The 24605-nt window shown below is 53.7% G+C and overlaps 1 protein-coding gene across 1 annotated transcript; it reads right to left on the bottom strand.

Moving 5' to 3' along the window:
* Positions 1-4858: 4858 nt before the first annotated feature.
* Positions 4859-17131, bottom strand: ARX (aristaless related homeobox). The gene is made up of 5 exons (XM_082681896.1): positions 16680-17131; positions 14092-14968; positions 11420-11465; positions 8252-8580; positions 4859-6029 (listed from the first exon to the last, which is right to left on the bottom strand). Exons 1-5 carry the CDS (start codon positions 16873-16875, stop codon positions 5789-5791), a joined length of 1689 nt encoding a protein of 562 aa, XP_082538022.1. The 5' UTR covers positions 16876-17131; the 3' UTR covers positions 4859-5788.
* Positions 17132-24605: the final 7474 nt, after the last annotated feature.

Raw genomic sequence — 24605 nt, forward strand, 5'->3', positions numbered from 1 at the left:
CGACAGGGAGCACATCTATCTAGCAAGGGTCACAACCTGCTCTCAACTCTCCTTCATGTAAAGGGGAACAGGGGAGGCCACAAGTTGAAAATCGTCCAAGAGCTTGCTCAGTTAAGGTTTTAATTTGTCTAGGAAACAGACGGGGTTCGTCTCGAGACTGTTGCCCAAGACGTGGGGCTAATCAAAGTTGACAGACTGGAGTTTGGGACAGGCTGGTGAAAGGGGATGAATTCGTTGCCCCTCACAGCCACTTCCTTCTCCAGCCCATACCTCCTCTTACCAACAACACACATACAGACACACCTCAACACGCCTTTTCGAACATAGCATTTAAATTAGTTTGGCAAGTAATGCAAAGATAAAGAAACTCCAAAAGCAGATTTCCCTATCTTGTGTCAGGGTTTTGTGAAAAACACACTAAACCCCAGACCCTCAATTCAGTTCCCCCATCTCTCATCCCAAAGTTTAACCCGCCTCGCCTTTCCTTTCTCCTTCTCTCTCTCTCTCACTGCTCACCTAAATATTTCTTAATTGAACGGTTTGCTGTGGAGCTTCCTTATAGCAGTTTAATAGATTAACTCATCTGAGCCAGCCTCAAATTTCAGATTAAAATTCCTTCATCCCGAAGGCAGCATTATCAGGTTGTTGGAGGCTGTTTTCAAACCTTGGTTTTGAATAGCAGCGGCTCTGCATTAATTTAACCACTAAGCTAATAAGTAGGTTTCGTTTTGTTATGCTAAGCTTTATTGCTTTTCTTTTGATCAGAATGGTGTTGTTGAGCAAAGCAGCAGACAAGGCATTCTTTGATGAGGGAATTAGCGCTCCATTCTTCCTCTATTATTCATAGCACAGTGGAATATGTAAGTACCTGAGGGTGTCAAAGGAGCGCAGGTTCTATTGCAAAGTGCTCGCCTTGTTTCTCTCAATAGCTGACTATGAGATGATAAACCGCTTAATACACTGTGCTAATTGGATGAGAGCAAAAAGAGATGGGAATTAAGGCGAGGCAAAAGGAGAAAGTGCAACCAGCCTTCAATTCACTCTTTCACCACTTTACCAGCACCAAAGGAGGCACAAGCTTTCTATAAGCAGACTAGAGGTTTTGTGCAGAGATAAAATGAACGTGTTAGTGGATTCAAGTAATACACTAATTATTGCACAGTATAAATACCACTACTGGTTTTATAACAGGGAGGTAAACTTCTTTTGAGAGGGTTATAGGATTGCTTGGCAGTGGTGTAGAACCTAATAAGGGCCCAGAGTAATAACCCCCTGGATTAACAAAATTGCTGCTTGTAGAAGTATGATTCAGACTTTTACGAAGATTTCCAGAGAATGAATAAAAATTACTGAATGACATTTCTTAATGTACAACTGGTAATCACTCCCTTTTCTTTAAAGGAAAAAATGTATACTTCAAACTGGACTGTTAATCACGTCTAGGGACAACACAACTTTTTCCTTTGAAAAATACTTCTCCCCCCCCCACCCCGCCCCAGTCAGGTGACAGCTTTTCTTCTCCCCGCCCCCCAGCCAGGCTGCCACTGTCACTTAAATACATAAGCAATTGCTCCGTGGAACTCGGTGTTCCAAAATACCATTTTAGGGCCCATTTAAGACTCCCTTCATTCAGACACACTTCTGTGTATACACGTACGTGCATGCTCACGTACACATTTTTTTCCTCTAAAAGCAAGTTGAAGTAACTTACGTATAATTTCCTTTCCTCTAACATCAGCCCCTTTTCCATTCTAGTAAGATCTTTGCACTCAAGATGATATGAAAAAGAGAAGTACAAGTGCCTTGTCTCTTGGCATTACAGATCAAAACCAATAATAATAAGTGTTTGCCCCAATGGGCGGCGGGGGTAGTAGGAGAAAAAAATGTGGGAAACTGGCCAGGACCAATAGTGGTGACTTCAGCTGAAGACTGAGTTTCAAGTCCCAAAACCTTCCTTTTGGCGGTCACTCTCCTTAATTCATCCACTTTCCATCTTTCTCACACAAACCTAAGCTGTCCTCCCTAACTGTCCACAGTCCAGCCCATGGGTAGCTGCTGACGGAAGAACACTTAGGGGCACCTTCTGAAAATACTTTGCCAACTGCTCCCTTCTTGCCTTGCCTTTTGGGGCTCATTCCGGATCTGGCTAGCCTGTCTGAAAATGTAGCAAATTAACTTAGCCTTTCCCCTCATCCTTCCCACAGAGGCCAGACCGGGCTCCCTCACCCCTTACCCAAAATGCTGTAGGGGTGGCCCTGGGAAGGCGGGTGGTGGGGCATTTCGGCCTGGGTGTGATAGGGAACAGCAGTACCCCCATCACAGGGGCTCTCCCGGACTCCCCTGGGCTCTGCACGGCCTCCTCTAGGGTGGAAGAGGTTTGCTTAGGGTTGGGGGGGGGGGTCAGCCGCTCCCAGCATTGTGACCGCGTTCCCAGATATTGGGGCCAAATTGGGTTGCCATTCATTAATAATGCTCACAATAAGATTAAATCATTCTGGAAAATCTCATAAAATCCCCCTAAGTACGCTCCAGTGGCTCTTTCCAATCCCCATCATTCAGCACTTGGGGAGGTTTGGAAGGAGAAGAAAATTGGTTTCTTTGCTTCTAATGCTGCTTTGAAAAGATACTCAGAGTTTGTCATGCGTGACATGTCACATGTTTAATGTGGACTTGCTGGAAGTCAGGGGGTCTTTAGCGTGTGATATTTATGGGGAATATTAAGTGCAGAATGAGGTCCCTCCAGCTGGGGAAAGTTGAAAGAATAGGAGGCCCAGGACCGGGCTTGTTTGCGGCATCAGAATGACATAGGATTAAGAGTTTGTAAAACAAGGCAAGGGGTTCTCATTGGCCAGTAATAAATGTAATCCTTGGAGGTAATTTCACGCAATTTGCTTCTGCTCCATGGAAGGGTCAAATGAGAAAAAATGACTTAAAAAAGACTTCATTAACAGGAAGAATGGTACTGTTTCTCGTATACCATCCAACTGGCAGCCTGGAGGGGGGGAAAAAATCCGCTACCTAAACAAAAAGCCAAAATCGACGGAAAATTGATAGTGATCACCCAAAAAAAAAAAAAAAAAGCCCTTTCCCTCACGCCCCTCCTGCACTTCCCCGTCCCCCCTCCACCCAAAACTCCCGAGTAGCCCTGCCCACCCCAGGAAAGCGGCCTTCACCCCAGGAGACCCTGTGGAGTCTGAAGGCTTGAGACACTCAGACCTCGGGGGATGTCCTAGAAAGTTCCCGCCGGGCCTGCAAACCCCGAGAAAGGAGCATGCGGCAGAAGGGCTGAGCGAAGGTAGTTGGCGATTACTCCCGGTGCCCCGGGCCGGGCCCCCGCTTGCGAGCGCCGCCCTCGCAAGCCCAGGGCCGGGGCCGGGTGGCTCAATGCCAAGGTCGACGGCCAAGGTCCGGGGAGCCCCCTCAGCCCTGAACCCCGCGAGCATGCTCCCCAAGGTGTCCGGGGGACGGGGAGCTGCGGCTTTCCGGCCCGGCGGGTGAACCGAGGACGCCCGAGCCGGAGCGCGGCAGCTGCAGAGCGCGTCGCCCACCCCCGAGTCACCGCTGACCTCTGCCCGCCCCCGCACCTGCCCCTCGGCCGCGCACGCCTGCGCCCTGGGCCGCGAGAGGGCCAGCCCCCCCTTCTCTGGGGCGCGGCCGGGGAGCGCGCGCGGAGCCCGGCGGGTCCGGCCCGGAGACACGCCTGCGACCCCCGCCGCGACCGACTGTCCCGCGGCCTGGCGGGGCGGCGGCACCGGCTCCGAGAGCCGCGCTCGTCACGCCGCAGCATTCCGCACCCCCCCCCCACGCCTGCCCCTCTCCCCAAAGGTCCAGCGCGCTAATTACTGCAAATTGAAACTAATTAAGCTTCTCTTCCCTTTCCCATCACCCTGGGAGCGTTGGCGAGACCCGGCCCCCGCGGGCGGGCTTTCACCGAGCGGTCACCCGGCGGGGCGCAGGCAGGGCCCGGGGGAGGGAGAAGGTACCGTCGTCGCCGGCGAGGGGTGCGCCCAGGAGGGTGCAGACTGCAAATCTGTTTGGGTCTCCTCGCGAAACCTGAGTTGTTTAGATTTTTTTTTAAGTATATACATTTCCCAATGCCTGGATAAGTGATGTAATGACATTTGTCGAGTTAAGATCTGCCACTTGGATACCCCTCGCTGCCTTTCCATCACTGTTCCTGCGTTCTCTCCCTCTCCCTCCCTCCCTCCCTCTCTCCCTCCCTCCCTCCCTCTCTCTCTCTCTCTCTCTCTCTCTCTCTCTCTCTCTCTCTCTCTCTCTCTCTCTCTCTCTCACACACACACACACACACACACACACACCCTGCTACCCGCGCGTATACCGTGGAGCCCGCCCCCTCGGAAGCCAGCGCCTGGGCTCCTCGCTCTCGCCATTACCTGTCATCTCGGACTGCGCACTTCCTTGTACGTGGCACTTTCCACAAGCAGTTTCCTTCGTTTTCCGAGCCAAGACTCCCGCTCGCTTCAAATTTCTGTCTTCACCGTCAACAATGCCTACGGTACACCCTCCCTCCCTCAAGCCCACCCCATCTCTGGGCCCCGGGCCCCCCAGCTCCCGCTGCGACACGACCCGGGAAAGCCGAGATGCTCGTGGAAAGCGCCGCGGCGGCAGCGATCTTAACCTTCGTAGGAAACCCTACGGATCCTTTGAGGATCAGATTCAAACCAGGAGCCTCTGCCAGGAAAACGCGAGTTCAGATAAACCCCGGAGGTGCCGGGGCGCAGGAGCCCACGCCCGGCCTCTGGGGGGCTCCCTACTACTGTCCCCTCAGAGCCTGTAGAGAGTATTCACACTTCCTTTTGTTAAACATATATATATATTTTTTTATTATTTTGAGCGTGACACTTCTCCACTAGATAGCAAGGAAAAGTGATAACAGTTACACATTACACAAAAGTACTGTACGATTGCCTTTACCTTGAAGGTTTCGGAAGCCTCTACAGTTAATAAGTTAAATAAAGGGCTTGAGTACATAAATATTTGTCTAGGAACCCTACCGTATCTACAACACAGTAAGAATCTACAAGAGGACAAACTTTTACCATACCACGCTGAGTGCAATTGCGTTATAACATTTCAAATATACAAAGCTCTGTTCTTTTTTTTTTAATAACAATGGTATGTACAGAATCAATAATCACAGTTTGGTGACTTCAACAGTCCATATTCTAGCAGAGTATTTCCCTTTGGTTTGATATAAAAACCTTGGTTGGTGTATGATAAAGAAGAGAACAAGAACAAGACGCCCCTTTCCGTTAAGTGCACTGTTAGCTATCTTACAGATTCGCATTCGCTTCCCCGGCCCGGAGCCGGGGCCCACGCTGGGGAGATAAACTTAGAGCGCCAAAATGCTATTAGGAAAATTTAAAAAAAAGCTAAGTAGGGTGTCAGGAGGAAGAGAGGTTGGGCTTTTAAATTTTTTAACTTCAATACCAGGTGTCTTAGGGAGAAAAACCTCCCGGATATTTTCAGTAAAAGAACGGGAGAGAGTGGACGTTCGAGTTGGAGCGAGGTTGGCAGAAGCAGGCGCAGGGGCAGAGGCAGGGGCAGGGGCAGGGGCAGGGGCGGGTGGACAGCCAGCCGAGGAGGTGCCACGTCCGGTAGCGCCGAGGGCTGCCTTGCCCGCGTCCAGGCTGCTGCGAAGGCGGCTGCGCTCTCTCAGTGCCGTCTCGGGAGTGTGCTGGTCCTCTGTTTCCATTTGGTCTTAAGTGGTGCTGAGTGAGGTGACCTTTCCGGATCGCGCCTGGGGCGCGAGGGTGGAGGGCAGCCTTTAGCACACCTCCTTGCCCGTGCTGGTGCCCGGCAGGATGTTGAGCTGCGTGAGCTGCGCGGCGTGCTCCTTGGCCTTGAGCCTCAGCGCGGCTATGCTAGAGGCGCGTCTGTCTGCGGCCGCCGTGGCCGGGTCAGCCAGAGCGCCCGACGCCACCGCGCCCTCCACGGCCGGCGTGGGCTGTCTCAGCAGCGCGGCCGCAGTCGACGCGCTGGTCAGGGGGGCCATGGTGGAAAAGAGCCTGCAGGGAGAGCAAACAGCGCGGTCACGGCCCCGGGAGCTGCGCGCAGCGCCTCGGGCAGCCTTCCCCGCCGCCTCTCCCCGGGGGAGCAGAGGGCACAGAAGGGCGCAGAGGGGCGCCGCCGCTGGGGCGGGGAGTCGCAGGCCCGGGTGGGCCGCGGGCTGGGGAGTAGCTGGACCCGCGGTCGGGAGGCTGGGGTGCTCTGAGAGGGTTTACTGGAGCAGGGAACCAACAGAGGGGGAAAAAAAAGACAGAGGGGACAGAGCCGCGGCGGAGGCAAGCCCCGAGTCTCAAAACCCCATGGCCCAACTGCGCGGATTCTGTGCTTTCGCTTAAGAAGGGGGGTGTATTCTTAGACCAGGAGCTCCAATTGCCTGTAATACTATTTGCCAGGAGAGAGATGAAAAGAGACAAAGAGAAAGAAGAGAGAAAAGGAGAAGGGAAAAAAGGGAGAAAGGAAGGAGAACGTGGGATCAAAACTGATCAAGACCTGTGCTCCACTTTGTACTCTCTATATAGGGCGCCTTCTCGGCCCGGGGCTCCTTTTACCTTGAAAACACCGGTCTTGTATGCCGGCCTTCCCTCCGCTGAGGCCGCCCTGCCGCGCCGGGCTGAGCTGCCAGTGCCCGGCCGACGACCGCGAGGGTGGGGGCGCCCGCCTGTAGATTTCCGCTCGCCAGGCGGCTCTAACCAGCCAGCGGCCCCGCGTCCCGGAGCGGCGACACCTCTCCCCCACCGCCTTCCCTGCGCCCCTGCAGCCTTTAGTCCCAGAGAGCCCCGACCCGCGACCTCCGCGCGTGGCGCACGGCGAAGCCCAAGCCTGGGACTCCAGTCCGCGCCACCGCCTCCGGGAGGCGCCGGGATTGCCCCGCACGGCGCCTCCACTCTCTTCGCACTGCACCTATGACCTGCAGCTGAGGCCCGAGCCGCCCCTGACGCTCAATGCCACCACCCCTACCCCCGCCGCTTCCCCCCAGGGCTTTGGCTCCGGGCCCCCGCAAGGCCAACTCAGGGTTTCCACGATTAGAAATGAGCCCACCTGGGCTCGAGGAGCGCCTCCTGCTTCTCCCAAGCCCACCCTCCACCTCTGTTATCACCTCTGTTATTTTTACCACCCGCACCGCACTCCTCTTCCAGCCTCTCCAAATCTGGCAGCCGGCACTCCAGCCGTGGTTTGCCAGCTTTTACAAGTCATTTGTTGTGAGAAGGGTAAAGGAGAGGGTGGAGAGCGAGGGGCAGAGGACTTTAACAATTTTTTCCAGAAAGAAATAAAGTGTGGCCTGGAGGGGGCGTAACATGCCCTGGTTCCACTAGGTAAACTGAGTCACTACACTTCAGCGCACTTTCTGTTTACTTTATTGGTTTGTTACAAGAAACTAATTTTACTGAGTCTTTTTTGAACATTTTCTCCAGATGATTTTTTTTGTTAAGTGGCTATGCAGTTGGATGAATCTATTATTTCTTTGTTCTCCCAAAGAGAGATCATTGAAGCTGCATTCAGTTTTATTTTCACTGCACTTTCCAACTTAATACATCTCTCCTTTGTTTCTTTGTCTGTGTGATTATACAGACTTTTAATTTCATCATTCGATGTTCATTTAAAGAAAGGGAGTTATAACATATGATGAACTGTTTCTTTTCTTTCGTTGTCTTGTGCCGCTTTGGGGGGGGCCAGGGTTTGTATATATGGGGGTCGGGGGTATGGTTGGCAGTGGGTCACTTGAATGACAAGGAAGATAGAGTCTGGGGAAGAAGAAAGAATCCTTTGCACCCAGAGGGCCCGTGGCTCCAGGGCTCCTGTGGGGGCCAGGGCTGTGTTCCTCTGGTTGCCAGGCTCTGGGGCATGAGGAAGGATTTTTGCAAAACTTGAAAAGTCATTCTGGCTCTGTGGCCTACACCTGTACCCGTTTACACACATATCACCTACGGCCTGGGCTGTTGCTGCCTTCAAATTGTACTGGTGCAGCTTTCATTGAACACTCCCAGTTTCCACGGTTGCTATTATCGTCACTGCCTTTCCCTTTGCCGCTCAGTCCCAAGTCATTCCCTTCAAGATCCACATTGTTTAAGGCAAAATTAGAGATTATTTTCTTTGGCTAAGTCGCTGAGGTTAAGCCAAAGAGAAAAGATGTGTGTAGTCCCTACCCGTCTCCAGCCTCCTCCCTGGACCCAGGCCTCTGTGCGTGTATGAGAGAGACAGACTCCCCGAAGCCGCGTATTACCTGCCGAACGCAGGGCTGATAAAGGCCGGGTGCCGGAACACGGCGGCTCCTAGGAAAGTGCTCAGGCCCAGCGGCGCCCCGCTGGGCGGCAGGCTGGCCGAGCCCGGAGGCGGAGGTAGGCTCGGGAAGGCAGCGGCAGCGGCGGCGGCGGCGGCAGTCCAGGCCGAGTCGAGCGCAGGGTGGTGCGGGGGGAAGGGGCTGGCGTCCAGGTAGGGGCTGAGCGGGTGGGTAGCGGAGAGCGGCCCGGGGAAGGGCAGACCCGGAGGATGGGTCTGTGCGCCCGCCTTCTCCCGCTTGCGCCACTTCGCCCGACGGTTCTGGAACCAGACCTGCAAAGCGGAAAGAGGCCGGGGTCGGCGAGGCTCCGGCCCACCCCCCACCCCGCCCCCGCCTCTTCCCCGCGCGCCGCGGGCCCTGCCTCTTTTCCCCTGCGGCCTGCGCCCACCTCACCCCTCTCTGGCCTCAGGTTGTTCAAGGACACGTCTGGGGCCAAAGGGGCAGTGAAAGAGGGCCCAACTTAAAGCGAGCAGGAAACACTGGGCAAGTGAACCCTCTCCAGTGGATATTTCAACCAGCCTAGTTCCTTTCCAGTTTTTAAGGAAAAGTAGTTTCGTGTGTTCAGGAGTGAGGAAACCAAGGTTTAAATGTCTGCGCTGCCTTTTGCTTGCTGTGTGTCTTTAAACAGGTCACTTAAACCTCTCTGAACCTCACTTTTCTAATCTGTAAAATGGGGGTAATAAAAGTTTCCTCATAAGGCTGTGATGAGGAATGAGCAGAATAAGGCATGCAGAAGTTGGCATTCAGTGGTGACTCTTGGGACCAGGCAGCCACCAAGAGAAGAGTGCTCATCAGCTTTCTGCCTCAAATCAGCTATTTTTGCCTATTTCACGTGTACCCAAGAGGTGGCAAAATTCTTGCTCTGCACTGAAAAGGGAATCGGGGAGGCGGTTCACTTGATCTTTCCAGAAATATTTATTGAACGCCTATGAGCACTACACTGGGTTCTCGGGCTTGGGGAGAACCGGGAGGGAGGGAAGAAATGGCCACAGTAACTAGCAAACAGGCATACAGTTTAGGGGCCCAGTTCTCCCTGAAATGAAGTGTGGGGTACACAGCCTGCTATCTGCAGGGGCTCTATGCAGGGCCGGGTTCTGCCGAGTAAGGCACTGACTGCGGGGACCAGGTATTCAGCAATACCTGGACACAGAAACCAGAGTGTAGGATACCTGTAGACTGTGCCCATATTCAGAGCTAGCGAACGGGTCCTTTATTTCTTCTGGGGATGTGGTTTAAATAGGTTATTTAAATAAGATAGTTCTAGGCTTGGGGGAGGTTTTCAGCACAAGGTATCTTGCTAATTGTTAATAGAAAGCAGTTTTCGTAGAGACCTTTACCTGAAATATGGCAGCTACCATAGTCTAAAAATAACTCCTAGGAGCATGAGATTATTTTTATGTGACCTGCTCATCACACCCACAGCTGAGAAGATATGCTCCTTCTCCCCTGAAGGCATTAATATTTTTAGGACTGGGTTTATGCCTGCACACAAGTCTAAAAATTAAGAATGAACTCCAGGGCTATACGGAGTTATATTAAAATATAATGTAAATGATCCCAGAGGAAAATGTTTAAAATTTTTTTAAGACATCTGTGCCTTTCAGATATACACAGTGGGGGCTGTCGTTACTAGCACTAGTATCTAGGCTTCGTTTGACTTCTAGACAGCCACCTAGGGCAAGAAAAATCAAGAATCCAAGTCGGCTGATTACTTAAAATTCTGCCCAAAGGGGGCCCATCCGTAACATTTCACAGCCCTCAAATAATCTATTTGAGAATCACAGAAACACTCCAGTGTGGAAATTCAGAGACTTGAAAAAGGAAGACTAGATGGGACCGGGCTGGGTGGGCAGCTTTTGTGTATCCAAATCTGTCTAGACAATATCCACCCCTTCTCGAGGGCAGTGAAAGGAGTAAGGGTGGGGGGGGTGGGGGGAACAGTGGAGGCAGAATGCCCTCAAAGAAAGTGGAAACCTTCTACAGATGGATCCGCTCTCCCGGCTCGACTGCAATTATCAAGATGTCCCCCTGCAATTCCTCATTATTGAATTAATACCTCTGAGGCCCCCCAAAGGTAAACGAAAGGACTCTAATAATTCATATTCACTTAATTACATCTTCTCCCGTGAATAGGGAGAGAGGAGAAGGGGAGGGGGGGCGCTCTCTTTCTTTTTAAAAGTTATTTAACTTTCCCACGACTCGTTCCCCTGAGCTGAAAATGCGGAGTTGCTGTCACATCTCTGTTTGACAATGGAGAAATGTGTCAACAGAAAGGAGGGGACAGGCCTCATCATTAGCCCTCTAATGCAAGAAGCTGTTGTGTATTAAATGAGCCATATGGAATTTATTGTGCTTTATCAGCACCTGATTTTGACTGTAAAGTGATTCACTCAGCTCCTAACCCAGGGACATCTGTTTTCTGTTGGCCGTCGGGGCTGCCCAGTGTTGATCGTCTCTTTGGTTATGAGGCCTGGGTTCGGAAATGCACTCTGGTATGGGGCTGCAAACACCTTTAATAGCATTGCACTCACTCCCTATTAGATCAATGTGGGCTCATTGCTATAAAAAATGGGAAATCAAATAGCATTAGCCGGCTCCTTGTGCGGGCAGAGGGGAAATCAAACAGCATTTTGCCTTCAAATGGCCCTGTTTGTTCTAGCACTAAGTGGGCTTTTATGAAGCCCGATTGGAGACTTAATCGCAGCCAAATACCTGCTTGGAGCTGAGCGGATTTGTCTAACAACCAAATCCATGCTCCATCCCATTATTTCAATCAGGAGAAGTCAGTTCAGTTCGCAGATTGTTTCCTACAGGGGCTGTGGACCAGGGGGCTTCTGAACTGCAGTCTCAGGGACCCTGAAACCCCTCTTCTGATCCTGGACTCCTTCCACAAGGCTCCCAAACCTCGAAATCTTCCCCTTCAACCTCCCAGGTGTTCATATTTTAATATAGTTTTGTGTGTGAGTGTCTGGGTTTATCTTTCTGATTCTGCTTTTCTTCATTTTATGAAGGGGTTCTCTCAACAGCCCTCCAATCCATCGACCCATCTCTCTTCCACTCTCCCCCCAGCCCGCTGCCCCTCCCTTCCTCCCTCTCTGCAGTGCAGCTCACCTGGACCCGGGCCTCAGTCAAGTCCAGCCTCATGGCCAGTTCCTCCCTATAAGAAAGCAACACACAGGCAGGAGGTCACTGCAGGCTCCAGCAACCCCCGTCAGCCCCCTTTCCCTCGCTGGCAGCCTCCTCCATTAGGGTCTCACCCCACACACCTAGGCATCGCCATCCCTTCAACATTGGAGTGCCTTCTATTTGACTGAAGATGTAAAAACGGAACACACTCCCAGATATAGGATGTTATCTATTATACTGTATCATATTATATTCAAGAGTGACAGGGGTGACTTCTTGAGTCTCTAAGTCTCGGATTCTCTCTCACTTCTAAGCCAGAGTTAGACAAGACACACACACACACACAGTGATTATAGCCTCTTTTGTCCTAATAGTAAATGGGAGAACTCAGCACCCAACTAAAAACATTTCTTTCGCCCTCTTGGTTTCTTTCTGCCTTCTTTAAAAAATGTTCTCTCCCCCTCCTCCCTCTCTCTCTCTCTCTCTCTCTCTCTCTCTCTCTCTCTCTCTCTCTCCAGCTCTCCGCCTTTCCTTCCATCTCTCTCTCTCTGCCGCCATCCTCCCTCCCTCACCCCTTTAGGTCATACTCCCCATTACCCTCTGGAGATATGTTAAGCTTGTTAAGAGTTCAGTGGGGTAATTTTTCGATTAAACAAAATTCTGCGCACCTCCTGACTCCAGTGCCCACTACAAACCCTGCCCATCTCAGGGGAAGTCAATTTAACTGAAACCCTACCCCGTCATTGCAGTTATTACTGCGACAATTAAGGCAAGTAGGAAACCATTAAGATGCTGTAGAATGGCTTACGACCTGTTTACCGAAAATACGAGCGCGCAGAGAATAATTGGCCCTCCGCTCGCTAATATGAAAGAGCGGGGGCCGCCCCAGCCTCGGACCTGGGTCTGCACTGCTGGCAGTGCCCCTGGCCCACACCTGAAACTTCAGGATTGGGAGAAAACCGGTTCACTGGAGAGCTTCCCTCTGCCTTCTGCTACAGTGAGCATCAGCAAATCTAAAACCCCAAAACCACACTCCCGGCTGGATCCGGGCGGGAACCAAGGGGCTCTAACTAACCCCCTGGGTCGGAAAGAGGTGAGCACGGGGTGGCGAAAAGGAGCTGCCCCTCTTCATGTACTTTGGTTCCCCTGGAGAAGCTAAAGAAGGGCAGACCTGGGTGCCAAGCGACACCACATCATATTCTTCTTTTGAATTACACGTGTGATAAATGAAGAAAAGCAGGTCGGCCGGTTAGCTATTTGATAGACACAATTGTTTTAAAATTTATTTTCTTTTCTAAAGGTAACGAAGGGACTGGATGAAAGAGGGGAGGACCAAGTTTAGCTCAGGGGATGATCAAGTTCAGTGCCTTTGCCCCGCATCAAATCTACTCTTTTCCGTTTCTGATTAGGAGACAGTTTGGCAATTAATGGCTAGACCAACTACATTTGCGAGTTGGCTCGGGCCTCCTGAACACTGAGCGATTTCTCCTCCGGTTCAAAGGGGCGGACAGCTTTCCGCTGCTACTAAAGTGCACGTTGAAAAGCCGCACACGCCTCATGCGAAGGTGCTGCTCGAGCTTTGACAAGCCCAACGCTAGGCAAGCACCCATCTCTTTCTCCCTCCCCGCTGGGGAAAGTTTGCCCTAACCGTGGTTCCTCGCCGAGCCAGACCTAAGCCTTGGGGTGGGAGAGGAAGGCCCCCAGCCAGGCCGGCGCCCCAGGTAGGATTAATAAGCTGGCCTTCAGAGGCCCAGTCATCTCACAGGTACATCTTTCCCCCAAAAAAACCCGGGCGAGTGTGAAGTGGAGCGTAACTAGGAGAAAAACCCGGGTTGGACAGCCGTCCAAAGAGAAAAATTCCCCCAGCTGTTCCGTCTACTGCCTGCCAGACTTCCAGCAATCAGTGCCAGCCCCTGTGAACCCGCTTACATTAAACCAACACTGGGTTTAATGTGTGTGGCGGGAGAGAGGGCAGCGATGAGAAGGGAAGATTATGGCCGGTGCCTCCACAGTTGTACAGATACCAAACACTGCCCCGTTTTGACTTCCTTCGGTTATTTCAGGAGTCCTCAAATGACAGAACTCGGATCTTTTTAACGGCCTTCTCCGCAGGCACGGGCAGCTTTACTGCGAACTGCGTTAACTGATACCCAGCAGGCGCCCGGGGCATCAGGCAGGGATGGCGATCGCACCACACGGCGGCCCAAAATAGCCCCTGTTTAGCTCTGGCGGCGAGGGCCGGCAGCGCTTCCTGCGCCTCGCCTGGGACCTGGCCCGGACTCCGGACCGTAGCGCCCGGGGCCCTGAGTGTGTGCGCAAGGGTGCGCACGTCTCCAAGGTGGCGTGTTCGGGAGGCCTTTGGAAAGGCCGTTTCTTTTTCTCTAACCAAAACTCGTAATTTGAAAAAATTAAACTGGAGAGACCTTGGGAAGGACTAAAAACAAAAAACATCCCAGTCTAAACTTAAGGCCCGGAGTAGGGGGGAGGGGGGGAGTAGTTTTTGGTCAACGGGGTGGGTGCATTGGGAGGGCGCGCCTGGGTAGAGTCCAGGAGCGGAGTCCCTGCCCCAGCCCGGGGCCCCTGCCCGCCCACCTTCCCTCTCCCGGACCCACTCGCTCCCTCCAGCCGCTGCCGCTGCGACCACCCCTCGCGCGTACCTGGTGAAGACGTCTGGGTAGTGCGTCTTCTGGAAGGCCCGCTCCAGTTCCTCCAGCTGGTAACTGGTGAACGTGGTGCGGTAGCGCCGCTGTTTGCGCTTCAGCAGCCCCTCCTCTGAGTCGCTGCCCGCAGACAGGCACACGCTATCCTCGCCGTCCTTGCCCTCAGCGTCCTCTGGGTGCAGCAGCAGCTCCTCCTTGGGCGACAGCTCCCCGCCCTCAGCGGCCACCGCGGCGGCAGCGGCGGTGGCCACCGCTCCGGTGGCGGCCACGGCGCAGCGCCGCGGTTCCTTGATCAGCGCGCGGGCGTCGTCCTCCAGCAGCTCCTCCTCGTCGTCTTCCAGCAGCTCCTCTTCCTCGTCCTCGTCCTCTTCATCCTCCAGCAGCTCCTCCTCCTCGTCCTCGGCGCCCGTGCCGCTACTCGCCGCCGGGGCGCCGCCGGGGCCACCGGCCGCGCCGAGGCGCTCGTCCGGGTGCGCGGCGCCCCCCGGGCCGCCCAGCTCGTCCAGCGCGGGCGGTGGCGGCACGAAGGGCGCCCCGTTTTCGCGGTACGACTTGCTGCGGCTGATGCTCACCTGCGGCGCCTGGCTGATCTTGAGCGTGTCCCAGGCTGCGGCGGCCGCGGCCGCGGCGGCCACGGCGGCCCCCGCGCCGTCCGGCCGCTCCCCGGGCCGCGCGGTCGGCGGCGGCGGCGGAAGGGCCTCCCCCCGCGGACCGGCCGTGGCCGTGGCCGCCGCCGCCGCCGCCGCCGCCGCTGCCGCCGCAGCCGCCGCGGCGCCCTGGAGGAGGCGGCCCCCGCCCGGGCCGTACAGGCGCCGCAGCTTGGGCGGCAGGTGCAGCTCGGCCTCGAACGGGGCGCTGCTGCCCTTGGGGGAGCCTGCGGGCAAGGGAGAGCGGTCAGCGCGCCGGCCGGCCGGGCGCCCCCTCCAGAGTCGCCGCCCGGGCCGGCCCGCCGCCGCTCCCTCCGCGCCTAGGCCCTGGCGCGCCCCCCCGCCCGCGCCATCAGATTCCGAGCCCTTCTCCTCCTTCCCCAGTTTTCTTGCTGTTTCTTTTTCTTTACATTTTTCTCTCTCTTGCCCTTTCTCTTGTTTCCTTCTTTTTTCCTTCTCTCCTCCTCCGTCCCTCCTTTCCTTTCCCTCTCCCATTCTTCCTTTTATTTTCTTCCTTCCTTCCTTTACGTCTTTCTCTGGCCCTTCCTTTCATTTTACATTCTCCTTTTCTTTCTCTCTCATCCCGTCTCCTCATCATTCTTTCCCCTCTCCCTCTCCTTCCTTTCTCTTATTTGTGCGCCCCCCTTCTTCCTTCCCTCCTTTATTCCTTTCTTTTTCTTTCTCCTTGCCCTCTCCCTCACTTTTTTCCTTCCCATTTCGGGGCAGGGGGCAATCTGAAAACATTCAGCAACTTAAAAAAAAATCACCACCACCCTGAAAACTTTGCGCACGACCTCTGCCCTCGGCTCTGCCACGCGGCCGGGGCTGGCGAGAGGGGCCGCTGCCCGGCGGGCGACCCCTGCGGGGGAAGGGGGAGCGGCCCGTGGCCCTGAGTGCGGCCTTGCCCCGACAGACCCCAGCGGGAGGGGCTGGCGGCTCCGAGCACAGAAAAATCGTCCTGGAGAAAATGGGTTCAGAAAGGCCTGGGTGGGGGACGAAGGGGGTGCAATAGGCACAGGCCGCTCCTTCCCCTCGAGGAAGCGCCTGGCACAGGTGCCACTGCAGGCTAAAAAAAGAAAAGGAAAAAGTCAGTTTTGTTTTAAACGCCCCCTTCTCCGCTGTCCGCTCCCGTCTTCCAAGTGGCGCTGCGGCTGGACCGCTGGTTTACGGATTTTAAAAGAAATCAACAATTCTTTCCCTGCGACACCTCTGCAAGCCAGCTCAAGGCGAAACTTGAGTGTAACAGGTTCGGGGCAAAACGACAGTTGTTCTGAAATTTTTAATTTTAGAAAAAAATAAGAGCTTTTAAACATCTCAACTGTTTTTAAAAAAATAACATAGCAGAGAAAAAAACAACACCCAGAAGCCGTACATTTCATACACTTCAAATACAATAAGGAGCATTTGGGGAATCCCAGGGAGACGTTTTCTGCAAAGCTTGGGTTTAAAAGGTCACAAGTAATCTACAATTTTAAAAAGAAGAAGAAAGCACAACACCACATATAAAGAAATCTTCCAGAGAAGAAAGGCCAAGGCTCATTCGGCCTGGGGTCCCCATTCACAGCTTTTGGGGTTCTTGTCTTCACCAAGTTGCTGTTACAAGAGTCCACCCGGCACCTGCTGTTTCTGGCCTGTGGCCCCTCTTCAGAGCACCCCCAAGGCCACCAAAGGGGGCATTTGAACGACCTAAGGACGGATACCGAGAACCTAAGGGCCCTTGAAGCGAAGCTCGGTCTCTGCTTTCTCTGGAAGCAGAGGGGGAGGGAGAGACATCCCCTGGCGAGATGTTTACCGCTCTTTGAGGCACCAGGCCTCAGAGTTGTTCCCTTTCTTTCCTCCGTCTCCAGTTGGACAACCGCAGGCCCCTGGCCCCGGAACATCACACATCCAAACCAGCGCCCAGCACCCTTTTCAGGTGCCCGGCGAGCACAGCCTTACCTTGAACGGCCTTTTCCTGGTCGGTGCGGCTGGCCAGCGGGGCAGGCAAGCTCTGCGCGGCTCCCAGCAGCCGCATTTTGCACGGGCTCCTCCGGCCCAGGATGCTGTCGATGCAGTAAGAGGAGAGCAAAGTTGGAGATTTACTTTTGCACTCGGGTCTCTCGGAGCAGCCCTCCTCCTGGTACTGATTGCTCATGGCTGGGGTTTTTTTCCCCTGGGCGCAGAGAAGCGGGCCGCTGGCTGCCTCTCGGGGCTGGTGGGATGGATGGGTGTGTGTTGGGGGGGTGGGGTTAGATGGCTGGTTATAATGGATACTGTTGCGATCTCTGTGCCTCTCTGCCTCGCTCGGTCGCTGGCTGCTGGCTCCCGCCCTGCCGGTGGCCGGAGCTCGCCCTCTCCGCGCTCAGGACAAGCTGTAACAAGTGTAGTGAGCTGCGGGCGCGGAGCTCTGGAGTCTCTCTTCTCCACGTGCTGAGAGGCGCCCTCTGATTGGCTCTCGCCAGAGGCCTGCGCCGGGCTGTGGGCTCCGCGCAAAACCCGGACTGGATTCCGGGAAGGCCGGCGGTGGAGGTGGGACAGCAGGCACGCACCCGAGCCAATTTTATTTTTATATTTTGTTTTTAACTAACAACTTTCTAACTAACAACTTCCTGGAGCGCCTCCTTTAACCCTTTAGGGCTAGCCCGAAGGTCTAGCTTATTCGGATGTCAGGCCTGTGGGTGCCACTCGGGCGACGTGCGCCCCTTCCACCAACCCGAGGACCTCACTCCCTCGGAGACAAGTCCTTGAGGCTCGGCTCGCGTTCAGAACGACTTGGCCCTTTTCAAAGCCAGTGTTGCGCTCCCAGGACAGCGCCTTGACCTCAGTGGCCCTCAGCCGCCGTCCTCTTTAGGCTGGACGGGCCTCCGAGGTGCCGGGGTGACGGACGCAAGCAACATCTGCAGTTGGGGCGTTCAGTTTTTTCTTGCGGCCCAACGCCTTGAGCTGTTAGTCTTCACCTTGAGCCCGGCGGTTGCGCTCTTGCTGGTAGCGTCCCTCAACGGCTCTCATCTCCGTCTTCAACTCTGGAAAAAGTCCCCTTAAAGACAGAGCTCTGCCAAAGGCGCGCGGCCTTCCCTAGAGCACCTACAGGGCAGAAAGGGACAGGCGAGTGTCGGCTGCGAGGACGGGCAGCTGGGGACAAGTCCTGGAGTCTCCCCCTTCTCCCCGGACGCGCTACCCTCTCCTCCTCACAAGTTAGCCTCAGTTAGGCCGTCACCCCGAGGCTGGACACTGTCAGATCACGCGCAGGGAGCGGAACCTGCCGGGAGCCCTGAGCGCTCCAGGGTGGGAGGGACCCAGGTTCGGCTTCAACCAAATCTCAACGCCTAAAATTCTGAACTCCCCCTGGCAAAGGCGAGAGAGCGAGCCTGAGGGAGAGCGCGTTTCTTCCCAAACAGCTCCCTGCATGTCCAGCGCTGAGAACCGAGACTCAGCTCCGACTGAAGTTGGGCCGAGCCCAGGCGAGGGGCTAGAACGGACGCCCTCCTTTCCTGGGTGCAGGGCCCAAGGGACAGCCAGGGGCCCCGACGCTGTCAGGGTGGGGGCGAGCGTGGTGGGTGGGAGAGGGGCCGGGGAGGGGGAATCCACGCCGGGTTTTCCTCTCTCAACCCCTTCAATGTGTCAAAGAGAAAAGCGTTTTACAAAGGATTATACTTGAATCACTTACAGTCAGTATTTAAAAATACAAGGAGGCATAACTGGGATTTTTTTTCCGGCCATAAACATCTGCCTAACTCTTGGATGTTGGTGGGTGGGTGGCAGACAGATCAGGCTGGCTTGGCAGGAGCATTCAAGGCACAACTGGAGGGGATGAAGGGTTAGGAACAGGCACGTTAATAATGTTAATACTAATGCGGATACTACTACTATTAAAGGCTAGAGGACAAGGAGCGCTCTGTGTGTGTGTGTGTGTGTGCGTGTGTGTGTGTGTGTGTGTGTGTGTCTGTCTGTCTGTCTGTCTGTCTGCCTGTCTCTGGCTTTTAGTCTGAGTCTCACCAGTTTTTCCTACACTTGGATGATGGGAGTGGGGGCGAAGGAGAACCCGAGCTCTCTCTGACATTGATTTTCTTTTAAGCACTCTGCTGTTCCAAGGCCCCTGGGATCTTCTCCTATCTTTCCTGCATTCTTCCTTCTCCATCCTCACCCATAGTTCTGTGTTAGTATACTGTCCTGTTCAGCTTTAAGCTAACATTCTGCGCGCTGATTCCGTCCTCCTTCCCTCCCTGGCCCGGAGAGCCCACTCTCCGCTTGCGGGTCTCGACGCAGCCGCAGCCGAGAGGCGGACAGCCCCGTCGGTCTCCTCCGAGCGAGCCTCCAGCCGCGAAGCCTCACGGGCGTCCTTGCGGCTGGTCACTAGGAGACACAGGGGCACTTTTCCCTCCTCAGCGGGCCCCGCGTCGGAAATCCACAAGACCCGGCTGCAGGTGGCTCCGTGACTTCAGAGTCACACTCCCGCACACGCAGGGAGTGGGCTGAAAATTAGTCCAAAGAAGATCATGTGAAAGAAAAAGAGACACAAACGCACAAATCATTTCTGAGAGCCTAACGGGGTTTCAAGTCTCTCGGTGGAAGATTTCTTAGCTTCCGTCCCCCTCCTCCCCCTTCTGCAGCTGTTCTCCTTTTTTTAAAAAAGAAGTCGGACTTTCTGCTGGGGTGTATTCTAATTTTAATCATCCACTGCCAAAGGGGAGGTTAACATAGAATTTCTGATTCTGACTTAATGACCCCTGGAATTAAATCTAATTCTATTAATGGAATAGAATGTCTTTCTTTGGGAAACCTGGTGAAAACACTAGCTTTGTTATTTTATCTTGTTTATTTTTGGTATTTTCTAATCAATCTTCCCAAGTGAGGACGCTATTGGGAAGGCACATGCATTCACTTCGGGGAGAAGGGCTCGACCCAGCTCCATTTACACCCAGCAGCCCTGAAGTGATCTTTGTCACAATTCAATACCCAACTTCAAAATCTACAATTGGCTCTTGCTATTCCTGAAAGATTAAAAAAAAAAAAAAAAAACCAGAAAACTTTTCTAACATACCCACGGGGAGACAATCTGCTGGCATCTCCACAGCGTCTAATCAGAAGATGGGTTTAAGATATATGTGTGTTATCCTACATGTTATTTTAGAAAACAAAATGATGCCTCTAATATCTAAGAAGAATTTAATTGATTTGTTGAGTAGGTAGACTTTTCAGGACTGGGCTATAGGACTATGTATAAAAGAACTTTTAGTTTAGCCAATTTAATGTCTACTCTGCCAGTAAGATGACACTTCACTTTCTTTTCACCTCACTTTTTCCACTTTCTTTTACCCGCTAATCAAAAGCAATTTCATTTTAGTAATAATATTATTCGCGATTGTACTTTGTTACAACTCCTGGCTCCTCTAATCTTTGGGGTCTGTAACTGTTGGTTTTCTTTTCCTGGGCTGCCTGGAAAACAATGGTTTGCAGTTCATCTGCTTTTAAAATCAATCAATCACTAAGATAAAAATGACAATTATGGCCGGAAGTGAGGGTCTGAAGAGTTCAGAACTGTTGTTTATGGTGAAAAATGAGGCTTGTCCCCAGGACTGGAAATAATAATTACCTAGAAGAGGCGAATGGAAGAAACCCCTTTCTTTTCTGTGGTGAGAACTAATTCTACATTGTAGTTTCAAAATTATATTTGCAAGAAATGCGGGATAAGGGGGTGGAAGTTAGATGTTATTATCCAGGAAAAAAAAATGTTTGGAGGAGAGTTAACCTTGCACACTTTTCATTTGAGATGTTTTAATTTATTGTGCAATATACACATAGATAAATAAAGCTGTAATGGGCTTCCAGCCACTCCAGACGGCTCAGGTCCCCTTAAATTATGCTCAACCTCTTCAAAACATATATTTAAACAATAGAAATAAACTTCACTGGAGTCTGGTGACCAATTTGGAAGCCATTGGAAGGGAAGACAATAAGTCCTGATTACACTAGAGGATTCTCTGTGATGTGATATCCCCTTTGCCAAGTCATTTTGCTGTTTTATTTATTTAATTTCTTTTTTTAAAAAAAACAAACTTTCATTCATTTATGGTCTTCCGCAACCTGCTAATTTAACACTGGAGCGCGTTATTGCAGTGTTAGGAGGAGAGAAAGAGGGAGCGAAAACAACAATACTGCAATGATCCAAATGATACAGTAGAATTATAGCAATTATAGTTCTACTTGTGGAAGAAAACCTTGCTGAGATCAGGCAAACAGACTGAAGCCTTGTGAGGATAACAAGCGTCGGGATTGACAGCCGGTGCTGGGAAGAGCCGGTGGGCACAAAGAGAAATATTCGCCTCCCACCCCCCTCCGCCCCCAACTCCAACCAGTCAAGGTTAACCTCCTCAAATGCTGCTTTCAGAGTCTTATCCACTTCAGGGTATGCATTTTATGCACAAATCGAGGTCTCTCCTCCTGGAAGTCTGAAGATAGGAGGAAATGTATCATAATCCGTTTGTCTAGCACTTGCCCCTCGCCTTCTCGGCCCGCTGCTTGCCCTCCACTCCCTACCCCTGCCTCAGTTCTCCCCACGGCTGCTGGGATCTGTCTGTGGACCGGTGTTTGTTTGTTGATGTGTTTACAAAGGAGCACCCTGTGGAAAGGTCCAAAGGGACTGAGGACTTGAATTTCCAGGGAAGCCTCCTTGGCGTTTGCTCATCCTTCCCTCTTCGCTGTGTTGTCCGCCCGAGCCCGGGGTTCCACCATCAGGGCTCGGCTGGGAGAGGTTTGTTGGGAAGCAGTGCTTTGGGAAGCGTCCCGAGGACCAAGGCCGAGCCCTCAAGGTATGCACGTGTGGGTGTGATTACTGTGTTAGGACAACTCCCCTTATTTTCAAACTTCGCCACTTTCGGTTGCCCGTCAGCAGCCAGGGGAAACGGGTCGGGGGAGCGAGAACTAGAGAGAAAACAGCCCCACCCCCACCCCCGCCACTTCCAATCATCCACCCAGGCGGTCAACCGAGGCATTTTCCAGCCTGGCTCCAAGCACAAAGCCAGGCGAGATGGCCACAGCCTCACGTCTGCCCTCGGGGGGCGGTCCCCTCCCACGGGCGAGAAGCAAGTGGTTGGGCTGTCACCCCGAGTCCCTTGGCCGGAGCCCCCCATCTCCTGCCTAACCCACCCCCCAGGTTTCCAGAGCGGAGAGGGAAACGTCTTGGCTCCCTGTAATCATCACCACCTGGTTTCCTCTCTCCATCGCCGGACGGCGGGCCCCCGGGTGCGTCCAGGGTCGAGGCGTCCCCCGTGCAGCCGTTACTCTGTAGCTGCTGCTCCCGGCGCCCCGGGACGTGGTGGGGGCACGGGTAGGAGCTCGGGTCGCGAGCAGGCAGGGACCCGACGCCGGCGTCGGTTCCGAGGCCCCGCAGATCCCGGCTGTCGGCGTCCTCGCAGCCGAGCCCCCTCGCGCGCTCGGCTCGGCGCCACGGCCAGAGCGCGCCCCCTAGCGGGGGCTCGGGGCGGACCGGGCCCTCCCGCCGCAGCCTCTGGGGACTGAAGTTGGCAGATCCCCGTGATCCGGCAGGAATGAATGGGGGAAGAAAACAAAAGCCTTGGAAACATTTCCAAGTGTGCAATAAAAGACCCATCTGTACCTTTCTTCTCCAGCGCGTTCGTGGTTAATGTCCCCCCATGAGCGCGAGAGGGGAGATAATTGCTGGGTGGATTCTTGCTGGCGAACCTCAGGAAACACTGGCCCGAGAAGTGGAATAATTGGGGGTGGCGCTAAGGCAAGCGTGCAGAGGCTGCACCATCAGCCGGAAGGCTGAATCCGCTGTCTGTGGGGTGTTCGTGGAGGCCTGGCCGCCTGCGCCCTCAGTCCCTAGGGAGGGGTCATCTGAAGGTAGCTACTCTGATATTTCTTTCATTTGAAATCGGTCTCTGCAGCACTCCTACATTCTGGTTCTATGATACCCGCCCTCCCCACCTTCTGACTCTAGAATACCCCACCTTCGGATTCTAGGATTCTCCCTTTTTTGACTTGCTGATCCCCCACCTTCCCTCTCTGTGATTCCTCCACCTCCGACTCTAGGGTCCCCCATCTCTCACTTGATGACTGCCTACTTTGTGACTCCCCGGGAATCGGGCCACCGCCCTGCATCTCCCCCAGGCAGCTGAATCTTCGCATCAGAAAATCGTCGAAGCCCAGAGTCCAGCACTCTCCACTACTCACAAATCATCTCCTCCCTCTTGGTGTGGCCAGAAATGGAGAAAAGAGAAAGCAAGGTTCTTGTCCACCCTCTTTGACTGTTCTACCTGGAAAGGATGACTTTTCTTGAAGCTCTTAGAACCTCTGGTAAAAAAAAAAAAAAAAAAAAAAAAAAAGTTACTGATGAAGCTTTTACAAAGATGAAAAATTCCCGGTTCAAATCGATCCATAACTTATTTCTTTTTCAATGAGTGTATTAATCCTAGCTCATCAGCCACAAAAACACAAATCGTGCTTCTTAAGACCTGCGTGTCTGCAGTCTCATGTCCTCAGCCCTGCAGGATTTTCAAGTCATACTAAGGTCACCAAAACGCGTACTAGGTAAGGCCTAGAAAGGAAGAGTCCAAAAATAGGAGTGATAGCTCTTTTAGAATCTCTTATTTTGCGATGTGTCTCGCTAATTGGGAAGTTCAACACGAGGCTTTCCCTGCCCATGAAAGGCTGGTATTTCAGAGTTGGGGGGAGCAGACGGAAGGGGTCTGTGGGAAGGGAGGCGTGGGTGTCCCGTATTTAATTAAAAGTTGCATTGTGTTGAAGGGAGGAGGGAAGATGCCGAGGCTGAACAGCGCTCTGTTCTCTTCATCACAAAGTAACCTGCAAGGAAAAAGAAAGAAAAAAAAGCCCGCAACTAAGACATAGCCGGTGGTTCTGGAATAGATACCATTAGAACCACAGTGCCTCTGGAATAAAGATATCCAATTTCCTGCCGCAAATCACTTACCCGATCAGAAAACACAAATAGCTGAACAGAAGGGGAAAAAATAGAGGAGGAGGACGAGGAAGAAAGGCCCCCGGAATAAAAATAAGTGCGCAGAAGGGCTTACATTCCACGCTCTGACAGGCGTCTCCTCCAAATCTGGGGCAGTTCCGTCCTCTCTCCAGAGGCCCCCCCTTCTGCCCCCCGACTTTCCAACCCACCCGGAATCCGTTTCGAGGCCACTCAGCGTCTTTGGGGGAAGGGGGGAGGCTCCCGAGCCGAGAGGAGGGCGACGATGGAGGAGAAAGGGGACCCTCGCGGCCCAGGGGCCTCTTGGGGCGGCTGAGGCAGAGCCGCGGGCACCGACGTGCCCGGGTCTACCCGGCGGGCGGGCAGGGCGTCCGCTGGGTCCGCTTGGCCTCGGCGGCCTGGGTTTCCTCGTCGGGAAGGAGGCGCCCCCACCCGGGGCTGGGGTAGCTGCTGGGGGCCCTGCGGTGGCCACCCCACGTCGTCGGGTCACCTCCCGGGACCCGGGCGCCGGGGGAGCAGAGCCAAGACCGCGACCCCGCTGACCCCCGAGGGCGCCGAAGCTCCGGGAGGAGTGGCCGGACCCGGACGCCCGCGAGAGGGCGCGGCAGGGAGGTGGCCGGCGGGGAGGGGCGCAGAGTCACCTATATCCCCTGGAAAAGGACCGACGCCGAGAGTCGAGGCAGAAAAGGTGGCAGAAGGAGAGCTCATCAATCTGCTCAGATGCAAATGCACCGAAAGTCAGCCGAGGCAGTTTTCCTTGGGGGATTAAATGAGAAGATCCCAAAGAGATTTCTTTGAGTGGGAAATCGTGGGTTTCTCACACCCGCCTGACACGTTGTGTTGCGTGTGCCTCTGAACTTCACATTCCTTCCCGCACTTCAGACTTTGCGGCTCTTAGCACAGTTCCTGGCACCCAGGAGCAGCTTAGG

Source organism: Grampus griseus (assembly GCF_964374135.1).
Source record: "Grampus griseus genome assembly, chromosome: X".
In the NCBI taxonomy this organism is placed as follows: Eukaryota; Metazoa; Chordata; class Mammalia; order Artiodactyla; family Delphinidae; genus Grampus; species Grampus griseus.

What these genes read in the sequence shown, in the direction of transcription:
- ARX (XM_082681896.1), bottom strand. Translation starts at nt 16,875, where the DNA reads ATGAGCAATCAGTACCAGGAGGAGGGCTGCTCCGAGAGACCCGAGTGC. An exon ending in TACCCAGACGTCTTCACCAG is followed by an intron (nt 11,466 to 14,091) that starts GTACGCGCGAGG and finishes GCTTTCTTATAG; the next exon opens with GGAGGAACTGGCCATGAGGC. An exon ending in ATCAGCCCTGCGTTCGGCAG is followed by an intron (nt 6,030 to 8,251) that starts GTAATACGCGGC and finishes CTCTCCCTGCAG; the next exon opens with GCTCTTTTCCACCATGGCCC.